At 42.3% G+C, this 12,602-nt stretch overlaps 1 protein-coding gene across 2 annotated transcripts; it reads right to left on the bottom strand.

Annotated features, from left to right (window-relative positions):
* Positions 1–1,535: 1,535 nt before the first annotated feature.
* Positions 1,536–11,544, bottom strand: CDC6 (cell division cycle 6). Of its 2 annotated transcripts, none has more exons than XM_049861229.1 (12): positions 11,395–11,544; positions 10,393–10,580; positions 9,452–9,733; positions 9,127–9,326; positions 8,700–8,875; positions 8,194–8,300; positions 7,443–7,582; positions 6,842–6,942; positions 5,620–5,684; positions 3,051–3,253; positions 2,583–2,723; positions 1,536–2,212 (listed from the first exon to the last, which is right to left on the bottom strand). In XM_049861229.1, exons 2-12 carry the CDS (start codon positions 10,565–10,567, stop codon positions 2,123–2,125), a joined length of 1,680 nt encoding a protein of 559 aa, XP_049717186.1. In that variant the 5' UTR covers positions 10,568–10,580; positions 11,395–11,544; the 3' UTR covers positions 1,536–2,122. The 2 variants fall into 2 exon arrangements, with proteins under 2 accessions (XP_049717186.1, XP_049717187.1); XM_049861230.1 differs by having other exon boundaries at positions 9,677–9,733.
* Positions 11,545–12,602: the final 1,058 nt, after the last annotated feature.

Raw genomic sequence — 12,602 nt, 5'->3', positions numbered from 1 at the left:
ACCTTCCTGTAGCTCTCAGCTTCAACGAGAAAAGCCAGCAAGGAAAGGACTTTCTTCCTCTCGAGCTGCTCCCTGGCTGTCTGAATTACACTTAAGACTTCACTGACGAACATACATCAGTTTTCCTCCCACAAGGGCAGCGGAAGCCAGGCAGGGACTCTAAGTCTGCTTCACGCATCATTGACAGAATCAACCCTGTTCCATTTGCTGAAGTCTTAAAAGCAGCAATGACCTAGAAATTGACAGTGGAGGGAGAACCGAAGGAAAGGAAACTAACAAACCAATACACAGAAAACCCTATTTCCAAATACCAGGGGGGAGGGAGAGAGAAGGCAGAGGGGAAAGAAATCTGGCCCCTTTGAATCCGCAAATAATGTGGTCTTGGCTGGAAGCCATGGAGGATACGTAGCAGCCCTGCTGCGAGTCAAGCCATGTTCCTGACTCAAGCCCTACAGTTAAGAGGAAGGCGCCAAGCCTCAAACACAACGAGGTGGGGAGGCTGCTCCTTCTTGGGCAGGATCCTACTGTGGACACAGAACAGACAGCAGCTGCCCACAGTGTGGAAACAAACTGTAAAGCAGTCACGTCTCTTAAGGCAGCAGCATCCAATAAAATGTAATTTAAATCAAGCCTCGCATCTGTTCTCAATCCCATTCAGTCTCTGCTTTCCCTCAGCCTTCGGACAATCTTTGCAATTATGCTTGTTAACCCTTATAGCCCCAGACACTTTCCAACCTTCTAGGTATGGCACTGTGTTCCCCACTTGCAAATGACCCTCAGAGGGGAGGAATGCTCTCATAAAGGGGTCCAAGAGTGGGAATGGCACTTAGACTTGGGTCTACAGATGACCCTCTGCTACACACATCAGTGGGTAGTGTTCATTTCAGAGGGTTCTCTGCTCACCCTTCTTCTATCCCATACCACCTGCTGTAACCCAGATCGCATTGCAGGGATACAGTGGGCAGGATGAATGAAACAGTGGCCGACAGATCATTTGTACACATATCAAGTTCCCAAACTCAAGTCCCTGTCAGAAAAGCAGGAGGCAGGTAGCAGAGGTGCTCAGGGAGAGGCAGACTTGGTCACTGGCTCTCAGACCATTCATCTCACACAAGGTTTGCATTCCAAGCATTTGATTAGGTTACAAATGTATAGCGACCTCCCATAGAAATCAAACTTCAGTACTTTTTCCCCCTTCTCTTAAAAGAAATATACCCCAGCCCCAAGCCTGTACTTCTAAGGCAGTCAGTGTTATAATGGTGCCCTCTGGTGTCTCCGTCACAAACTGCCATTGAATGCCACTGGAAACCAACCCAGAAAAGAGCCTGGAGTAACCATATGGATTAATTTATCTAATAAGACCAGAAAAATGTGTGGTTTAGACAAAACCCCAACCCCAAATGAAGGCATCTTGAAACAAGCAGCTTCATCTAGGGGCAGCTAAGGCTGTGAGACAGTTGGGAATTTTCACATTGTCTTCTGAAAGCTTGGGCTCTCTTAAAATGTGATTGCTTAGAAAGACAAAGAATGCAACTTGAAAAATAAATATATTCACAATCGAATGTTACATTCTCCTTAACCACCCCACAATCTTGGGAATGCCTAAGAAACTCAACGAGTCTTTAAAATGTCACAAGGTGATGGTATCTGCAATGTGAATACAGTATACTCCAAAAAGAAAGAAATTCTTTGACCAAAGTGTCCTCCAAATCTCCATGTGGACTTGCTTATTTTCCTGGGTCATCCTTTTACATTCTTCTTACTCTAACCCCAAAGTTCTTAACAAGATATACTAATGTTTGAGGAAACGAAGAGGTAAATACGTGTGTATTCTACTACATAAATCTGTATACTTGCAAACATATTGGTAGAAGACACATAAGTGGTAGAGGTAGCAAAAGTAATTAAAAAGGGTCTACTTGGTCATTTTTATGAGGAAAAATAAAAAGACCCAAAGATATGATTCTGTGCTAATATTCACAAACCTGTAAAGTTCATTGGTTTCAGGTAAAAAGGTCCTATTTGTTTTCAGATCTGAAAATAAAAAAATAAAATGAAGACTCCGTAGCTCTCTAAATGCCAGCTGGATAATTTGGATGGGGTATTAGAGTAAGAGAAGAATTTAAGGCAATCCAGTAGTTAAGATATTTCCAATTAAAGCTCTGTCTTTCAGAGCATGCTCTATTTCCTTTTCTTCAATCTTCAAAAACACCTGGAAAGAAGAGAAAAGGATTTCTCACCATGCAGAACTCACAAAAGCAAACCTGTTACTACACAAACTTCTACCACGTGAAACTTCTCTCACAAGAGGCACACAAGTTAAAACATTGCTTTATCTCATCTATTCTGTAAGCTATTTTGTCCTACAGAATAAAATTTCATGACAGAGAGACAAAAACCTCCTTGAAAAAAAATCTTCATTCACACCATACTCCCATCCTCATACACCTTAAACCCCACCTAATAAAAACCAAACTGTCTTATTTAATTGGGGTGATTTTTTAATCTTTACTTTAGCAAAGAATAAGCTCTCCAGAACAGGACAATTAAAAGCGCCACCATAAAGAAGCAGTTAGCTGTACCTTTGTGAAGCGGGTTTCCTTGTTTTTCTTTAATCCTAAAATGCCCCTGGCCTCTAAGAGCCCTGAAAGTGACAAACACTCTGACTGGTCCACAGCTGCCACCTGCTGTTTTCGACAGACGTTACTATAAGCTTCATATAACTGGGAGGAAATAAGGGAGAACAAATGTTGCTTAAAAGTTACATCTTACCTCGTTACTGTACCATCTTTTAAAAAATATGAGTCTGGGCTTGCAAAAAAATTATCTGAATGCCCTATTTCCCATTTTAAATATGATAAATTCTTGACCACAACCCAAGGGAAATAAAGTCAGCTACCTTTTTTATATAGGGACAGTATTTACTTTTTCTGTTAAAATCCATTTTTAATTATATCAGCTGGAGCCTAACAGGCCTTTTGGAAAATATCTGCTCTACAAAGCAGATTCTCATCTCTACCCAGTTCCATCTGCTGAGGTTCCCAGCTTACCTTCCCCAGAGTGACCTCTTTGATTTTCAGCTGCCTGGTCAAGAGCAGCAAAGAGCAGACTAAGATCTTCTGCTGAAGAGGGAAGGAATCTTGTGCTCCTTCTTGGCCCAAAGTCATCCTGTTACCATCAACTTCTGAAATAACTTGGGATATGTGAGTAAGACCAACCCGCTTGGGAACCAGAGCCTCAGAGGATGACTTACCTATAAAGTAAATAAACTAAGCTTAATTAGATTTTTAAAAGTGTGTGTATATGTGTGTTCAGACAAATGATAACTACGTTTAGCCACAGGAAATTCAAGTGTAGTCATGTGGTGGCAAAGCAGGGGTTCTGACTCTCCAGAAGCCGAAAGATGAGAGGGAATACTGGCTGGTATGGATTGAATTGTGTTCCCCAAAAATTATACTTTAGTCCTAACCTTTGTACCTATAAATATGACCATGTTTGGAAATAGGGTTTTTTTTCTTTTGTTATGTTAGCAGGTACATGTTGGAATAGGGTGAGTCCTAACCCTAATCCCTTTTGAGTGATGTCTTATAAAGGAACACCACGGATTTTGGCAGCCACCAAAAACTAGGAGAGAGAACCACAGAAGGAATCGACACAGCCAAGATTGTGATTTGGACTTTTAGTCTCCAGAACTATGAGAAAATACATTTCTGTTCTTTAAAGCCACCCATTTGTGGTATGTTTGTTATGGCAGCCCTAGGAAACCAAGGCAAACACTATCCTCAGAAAGATCCAAAATGATGTAGGGTGACTTGGAAAGTAGGGTTGTTCTTTTTCTGGTCCGAATAGTAAGCTATTTTGTTCTGTAGAATGTAATTTGATGTCAGAGAGACAAAATCCTCCTCAGAAAGAGTAAGGGCCAGACAGAAAACTACTGTATTATGCCTTGGGAGTTCCTGATGTCTCAAAGGTAAAGAACAGAACCTGGAAGCAAAGATGATGACAGTGCCTGGTAATTAATAGAAGAAAAAAAAAGTTAAAAAAATTACCCAATCCTTTGAGTCAAATGAGGGGCTAAATGTGGACTGTAAAGTCAATCCCACACCAGTCCTCCAGACGGCTTCCCCAGGCTTCCCCAAATGACCTTTGAGGTTTGGTTCACTTGCCCAAGCAGTTTTGCAGTAGAGCAACATTTGAGAGAATGTCATTGGATAGTTTAGCAGATAGCACCATCTCAAAAGCCGGAGGTTGGGAAACTGCCAAGAAGCTGCAGAGGACTATGGCCTCATTGTTTGGAGATGCCCAAATTGCAAGACAGAGGAGGGATTTGCCCTGTAACAACCTCTGCCTGAAGTTACTTCCTGAGACCATTTGCAGTTCCCCCACAACAATTTTCTACTTCATGACAACAAACAGGATTCTGCAGTAGAGAAACCAAAGATCACTGAACAAATAACAGAATCTTAAAGTTGAAAGAAATTTAGATGTCTATTCTTGCTCCCTACCAGACAGGTGAGTCCCCTCTAAAATAACCTCAACAAGTGGCCATCCAGCCAGCTTCAATGCTGGGGGACTCACCATGTTTCAAAGAAGCCCAGTGAGTTCTATTTATTAGAAAGTTTCTTCTTTTATTTAGTTAAAGTCAGGTCTCTACAGCTTTCTGGAACCATTAAATGCCAATTCCACACATATCAGAAGTCAAAAGATAGGAATTAGGTTAGTCTAGTAATTTATGCCAGAAACTTAAAACTTGTTTTATCCGTGTGTGTGCTCATGGGGGGTCACTGACAAGCCTAAATGTTATTGGAACAGAAAAAAAGAATAATCTGAAACGGTGAAGAGAAGGAAGAAACCAGTATCTAGTTAACACATTGGCATATATTGCCCACCATCAGCCTAAGCACTGTTTGGCTGCTTCTGAAATATTTATTAATTTGATTTTAACAAGTTGATGAAAAGAAGTTTTATGTAGAACTATAGTGCTAGAAACAAATTTAATAACTCCCAACCAGTGCAGGGGTAAAGGAAGAAACAACAAATCAGACCGTCCTGTTTTGAAAAATTAACGTTGGAAATTAAAAGCTGAGAAGATACGTGGTTCATGGCCATTTGACATCTGCCACAGCTAAGAGAGCAAGGCTGAGGGAAAGAAAAAATTGGTCATTAGTAATAGCCTCCAGTTTACTGCAGCAATATGATCTTTGTACTTCTACTCTCTTGGACTTGTTTAAAGGCTTGAGATATTCCAAGTTGAACTCACAATTCTTTCACCCAACTTTTTTTTTTTTTAACCAGAGCTTTACTTTCACTTGTATGGAGACCTATAGTGCACTCAACGTAAGCACAGAGCAAAGGTGATCTGACATTATTGTCTACAGTTTTCATTCCTAGAGTGTGGAAAGAAAACTTTCTCTGTCCCAACCATTTATGTAACACCCTAGGGAACTCATTTCCGGTAATGCACAGAATATATGGTACCAGCAGGCAAGACTGAAACAAGGTAGATGAAACTGACCAAAAACACAGACATAAAAACGGGTGGGTATGGATTTAACTATGCTCATTTCATCTTTCAGAAAAGTTAAGCTTCCAATAATAAAGGAAGATAAAACTACTTACGTTCAGACAGTGGTTTGAGGATAGTCTGGCTTTTGACATCCGACTCTACGATTTCAATAGCTCGCCTATAAGAAAATAGTTCTGAAATTAATTTAGGCTGAGCCAAACCAAATACCACACCAAACCACCAAGCTCAAAACCAGGCACATTAATTAAAAAAACAATATGTTTTATCATTTAAAGCCCCCAAACAAAACTGGGTTGTGTCTCAGCTAAAGGGGACTTAATTGCCTTGGAATAATTCATGGACCAGGGAATTCAAGAAACTTCAACATTACATGGTTTCCTCTTATAGATGCGAAGTAGGTCACAACATACATGGAGCCAACAGTAACATTTTGGATGAGAAGAAATGTCATGCATAAGGGAGAGGAAATGCAGTGTGGGTGACGAAGAAGGAGCACAACCCCCATACATTAGGCCTAAGCGGGGAGTTCTTGGTTATATCTACACGCGATATATGTAGGCTAAACACCAGCCTACTTGATGATTGCTCACAGCTGTAGTCTTTACTCAAGTAGTTTGCCGACTAGGGTAGACTTTCAAATCCAGGATCATGCCATCTAGCAAAAGGAAGAGCTTACTCTCCCACTGCTCTCTCCAAAGTGCTTTGCCCACAGGAAGCCATAAGCCAGACCTGGATCTTCTGCATGACAGTAGGAGGAGGTTGGACCAGTGGGCCAGCACAGCAAGTATCATTTTAATGGACCCAGTGTCCCTACTGGGAAGCAAGAAATTTCATCAGTCAGCACAGGAGGCTTTCCCCAGCAGGAGAGTCAGGGGGATGGGAGGAGAGAGCTGTCTGGAGTACAACTGTGAGGCCCACCAACTGGAGGGAAGGGGTGCTCACAAAAGCAAAGGAAGGGGGAAAAAGTCTAAAGGCAAAGATGGTTCAGGTCCATAAATAAACCTGCTTGAGACCGGCTAATGGAAAAGTAAACTGGAGTCTTTTTTTAATACAAATGTAATTAACCAATCTATAATCACCACAGGGAGTGCCAGCAACATCTCATTTGTTTCTCCCTCTGTAGGTAATGGACTGATAATGTTTCAGACATTAACACGGTGGAAATGCAGAGCTCCCCACTGAGAAACAAGTCCTCCTTTCGGAGCATAAAAAGTAGCAGAATGGAGCCTCTTAAGCCGTATTCACTTGAGTTACGTGAGACAATTAACAGCATTTCTTTTTTTAATAAAAGCGACCCACAGTGCCATAACTCACCTGCAAACATCTAGCGCTTTGCGAACATCTCCCGACACAGCTGAGACTTTGCGAGCACAGAACTGAATTGCAGCATTATCCAGAACCTGATCTCCAGACACCTTCAGACAACACAGAAAAGATGACAGTCTACACTATAAGATTTTCCTTCTCTGGGATCTAGGTCCCAGTCATAAATATTTTCACGGTTAAGTCTAAAGCTTGATTGGCCACCCCGGATGGTCTGAGATGCCTTTTCTGCTCATAAGTAAACGGAGATGTTTGAAGGAGATAGTTTTCTCACACATTTAAACATTTTGTAGTAATATGGCAGAAATGGAAATGGAAAAAAGCAATTAGACCTCAGAAGAAGGTTTTTATAGGCCCCTATTTTTAAGGGCTAAGGAGCCACTTGAGTGATTGCCTTAATTCCTATTTTATTTCAATACTGAGCTGTATAAATAGAGCCATATGTGGGAATTCATACAAGAGTTCTCACTATGGCCCATAGGAACTCAACTGGTAAAGCAATCAACACAAAATAACTTAGAACCATTGTTAGATTTTTCCCACCACAGGTGAGCCAAAGAACATATATTTTGGCACAATGGTTGACACTCACTTGGTTAAGTCGATCCTGCAAGATAGTGGCTATCTGATTTCTGGTATAAGGTGGGAAGTTCAACAGCTGTGGCTTACATTTTTCTCTAGCTTGAAGCCTAGGCAGAATTCTGTCTGTGAGATCCAAGGTATTAGCAATACCTGAGGAAGAAATAAATAACACTAATCATTGGTCAAATCATCCTAACAGGAAAACCAAACCCTGTGAAAGCTAAATTTCCAGTTATAATCCAGCATTTCAATTGTTTCCCACTTGGCCCCCAACAGTCATTAGTTAAGATGTACATAGTCATCGTAGAATGTTCAAGTTAGGTACAGAGTTGTTCACTGATAAGCAGACCCAAAACCAGAAAAACCAAACCCAGTGCCGTCGAGTCGATTCCGACTCATAGCGACCCTACAGGACAGGGTAGAACTGCCCCATAGAGTTTCCAAGGAGCGCCTGGCGGATTCGAACTATCGACCCTTGGGTTAACAGCTGTAGCACTTAACCACTACGCCACCAGGGTTTCCAAGCAGACCCAGACACCCCCAAAATCGATGGCCTCTGAAATGCAGTATAATGTCACTTCTATTCAGACTTAACAAAATTGATTTGCCTTGGATTAAAATTACTATTATTTTAGAGTAATTTTCTTATTTTGACAAGCAGAAAGCAGATTTTAGATAAAATAATAAATAATAAGTAAGCTAAAGAGAGATAACAGAGAAGACTTTAGAACCACATGTAACATGAACAACTGAGCACTAACCAATCAACACCAATCGAGAGTTGCTTAGCCATGGCCATTCAAACAGCGTGTACAATACATCCTGCCCTTTGCTGTCTAGCTGGTCCATCTCATCCAACACCAACACACTACATATAAAGAGAAACAATTAGTATTCGGGTTCATCTTCTTAAATTTCCAATTTTTCGGTTTGGGCTGACGTTAGATCACCACCTTAAAGCTGAGACTAGTTTAAGATCATCTGTCCTACTTCTATTCACTGTTAAAATAACATGACAACCTCTATCACGAACAAGTAACTTCCACGTTATCTTCAAGCAATTAGTTTAAAGACATTTTTTCCAATTTATAACTAGAAGGTGTATTTTTCTTCTTTCCCTTTACGTTTATATAAGTGTCTCTCATATATCAAACAAACCAAATGTTCTTTATGAAAAAACTGATAATCCAGAAGACCAGAACGTGAGTTTGTGGGCAACAGACCTTGCAGATTTTCAAAGCACAACATGCAGCAGAGCAATACTTACACCATGGGGCCCTTCTCTGCAGTCATATGTTTTTCTAACTTCCTCATCATGTCCTTCCCAGCTGGCTTGGATCCTCCTTCCTGACAAATCTCCTGAGCAATAGCTGGGAATACAGCCTGAGCAGTCTTCAAAGACATGCAATTCAGCATGATAGTTTTAAAGCCTTTCAGTTCCTTCTAGAAAAATACAAACATGAAAGAGTTACTTTGGTTTCAGATAAAGATTTGATAGAACCTAGGGTGTCTTTGAGGAACTAACAGCATACAAGACCAGAAGCTCCACTTTCTTTTGGAAAGATAGAAACAATGAGAAACAAAAAAGGCCCTATTTTGGGAGGAAACTTCAACCCTCTAAATACTTCTTTCTTAACCCTCAACAACCACGTTTCATTTTAGCAAGAGCATCAAAATTCAGATCCTCAATGTACCTTGAGGTCTCGCAGAATTCGGCTTAAGCAGGCAGTTTTTCCAGTTCCAGGAGCACCAGACAGATAAAGACTTCCAGCTTTTTTTCCACAGATGTGCTCTCTTAGGAAATTCCTGATGACATCCATCTCCTTTTCCCTGGCAGGCAGCAGATCCGGGACAGCTGTATGCAGGACCAGCTTTGCTTGCTGGTAGCAAGTGCCTGTGCCAGACACGAAAGGACAGTTAGACACAGAAGAAGGTGACTAAGAAGACCCACTGGGTTGCATTTGGAGTCATCAGCCTTGGTTATAGGAATGCACTAACAGCTGCCATCTAAGAACAAACCTTCTTGCTTGAACAGTCTTATACATTCAGATTCTTTCTCCAATGGACATCTCTGCTCAGAATTTGTTGTAATCTCTTGAGCTTTTCGAATTGAGGAAAGTGTTTTGTTTTGGTGAACGCTGTCCTTTTCTCTTTTGCTAGGAGACTTAATTGTCAGCTGATTGTCAAATACCAATTTGCGCCCCTTAGGCATACGTGAGCTAGGAGGACCATTCTCTTTCTTGCCTTGCTTTGGTGGAGAACAGGAAGGTAAATGGGGAGTGTTGCACAGGTTGTCAGCACCTGAAATATATTAAAATCAAAATGTGGTCATTCATAGCAGTGGATAGTAAAAGGACATTGCAAGGACCTCTGGATCCCCCAGAACCACCAAAAGAGAATGTTTTATCACTAGGAACAAATATTGGCCACCAGATGGCACCACTGAATTTTGCTACAGGAGAAACCAAATGAGTTTTACTGGGAAGAAATTCTAAGATTGTTCTAAGACAGTATTTCTCAACCTGGGCACCACTGGCATCTTGGAAGAGGGAATTCTTTGTGGGGGGTGGGGGGGCCTGTTTCCTGTGCACTGGAGGATGTTTAGCAGCATCCCTGGCTTCTACCCACTATGCCAGAAGCACCCGCTCAGTTGTGTGACAATCCCTCAGTTGTGACAAACAAAATGTTTCCAGATACGGCCAAATCACCCCTTCCCCATTAAAAACTGCTGTTCTAAAACAAGAAAGCATTGCCAAACACTGTTCTAAAATAAGAAAATAACTGAAAATATCAAGGGTGCCACCCACTTGTTTCCCTTAGTTTCACAAATATTGAGGCAAATTTCAAAATACTATTTAATTGCAAGGTCATTTAAAAGATTGTCAAAATTAAAGTACGGTATTAAGGAGAAGTTGAGAGCTACTAGCTCAAAAATTGTACCTATAAAACAGATAGCTTACCTAGACGTTTTCTGGGGCTGAGAGGCAGAATTTTTTTAGGAGAACGTGGTATAGCCTGGACGTGTGTCGGTTCTAGTTTGGTGTTATGACAGTTTTTAGCTTTGTCCAATGTCCGAGACAGCTTCTTTTTTGGAAAATTGATGGTAGCCTGTGACTGGGATCGGGTTCGAGGCATAATGGCAACACAGCTAAGTGTGAGTAGGAACAGGACAGGCAGTCAGTATGCAAAAGTGAAGGGAAAAGAACCTAACATGCAAATTCTTCAAACAGTTGTTCACTGGTGCTCATGACCAACACCCATTTCATGCGTAAATTAGGTTATAGCAATATTTTAGCATTCAGTTCTGCTTCACATCTAAATCGATACAATTATAGCTAACACTTAATGTCTACCTACTGAGTATAAGAGGCTGTTACAAGCATTTTGCAAATATTAACTCATTTAAATTTTACAACTGCCCTAGAGATGGATACTATTATAATCCCTATCTTACAGATGAGGAAACAGGCACAGAAGCCCAAAGTCACATAACTAAAAGTAGCAAATGGGGACATAACCCCAGGCATCCTGGCTTCAGAGTCCAAGTTCTCAACCACTTGAGCGGTACTGCTTCTTACGCAATAAGAAGTTCATTTTGATTGATGTCTAGAGTACGTCTAATTCCCTCACTTCAGGCCGCGGGATATCTTTATCACCAGCTTAGTCTAGCAACCTTCCACATTTAGTCTCCCCCAGTTCTTCCCCTCGCCTCTGCACTCAGTCTTCACTCAACCCCCCACCCCGGAACATCTTCCTCCTACAGCAATCAGCTCCTTTACACCATGCCCAGCTGCCAGAACTCCTCCGAACCTGCACATTCCCCTGTCTGACCCCGACCTCAGACCTCCCCTGATCTCGGCTCTCCTCCTCTCATTACACTCCGGCCTCATGGGATCCCGCAACCCTCTCCCCAGCCCTTACCGCGCTCCGCCGCCTCCCAAACCCCAGGCCTTCCCGAGCACCTTTCTCCCCCGCAATCTTCTCCTTTCCACCTCACGGGGCTTCGTCGCCTCAGCGCAGGTTTTTTCTCACGTCTCACACAGACGGCCTCAGGGATTCTTCACCAGAAGCTCCTGCACTGATACCGGCAGCAGCAAAGCCCTTCCGCGCTCGCGCCAAATTTGCAGAGTTGCAGCATTCCCGCCTCCCGCCAAAGCCCGACCAGGCTTCTGATTGGCCGCCGCAAGAGCGCCACGGGCCTCGGCCACCGCCCCTTTCTCCGCGGCCCGTCCAACAGGAAGGCCCAGAGCCAATCAGAGACTCCCAGGTCTCGGCGCCACCGTGAGGCCACGCCTACTAGGTGGTGATGGCATCTACATCCGGGGCCTCCGCGGAAAGACGCGCCGTTGCGGCGAGGGCGGCTCTGGTTAAGGCGGACTCGCCCCGCCGCAAAGCCCACCGGGAGATGTAGTCCTTGCCACACGCAACTCTGAATTTCCGCGCTTTTTTTTTTTTTTTTCTTTCTGTGCGATGTGTAGAGATGCGGTGACTCGTCTCCTTTCCTAACGTAACCATTTTAATTATCCTGATGCGCTACATTTTCAGAGAGCTGCTACATAATATCTAGCATTTATACAGCGTTTCTGTGCCGGGCAGGATGCTAGACGCTTTATTTATCTCCCTAGTCTTCCACCCGGCAAGGCACAAAGCAAACGCGCAGAGGGTAATTAGAGGTCACAGCACTTGGTGCTGGCGTAGGACCGAGAATTCTTGCTACCCAAACCAATGTTTTTTGTAAAGCTGTACCCATACTTAAATTACACTGCATCACGGTATCTCACCGGTGCTTCAAAGCAAGAAGTAGGGTCAGACCTCTATTTTGTTCAAGGTACACATTGTTATCATTAATTCCATTAATCCACACATTATGCGGAGTGGAGAGAATTTTATGGTCCTATAACTTCAAAAAAAAAATTTTTTTTTTTTAATGGCTAACCACTAGGGTTTCAGGGCCAGGACACACAGTTATAGAAAAACAGGCAAGCTGAGCTTTTAATGAAAAATATAAATTAGAGCAATAATTTACAGGCTGCCTTCCAATGCTAATACCTCATCTAAGCCTCAGGTTCCTTTAAAGGCCAAAACAATTCTAGGTGATGATAATCTTTTTCCCTCAATATCAAATGAAATAGAACCATAAAACAATAGGACAGCAACTATGACAACCAGC

Source organism: Elephas maximus, chromosome 19 (genome assembly GCF_024166365.1).
Source record: "Elephas maximus indicus isolate mEleMax1 chromosome 19, mEleMax1 primary haplotype, whole genome shotgun sequence".
NCBI lineage: Eukaryota > Metazoa > Chordata > Mammalia > Proboscidea > Elephantidae > Elephas > Elephas maximus.
The sequence above is the reverse complement of the archived record's forward strand: the minus strand, read 5'-3'. Positions and strand labels throughout refer to the sequence as shown.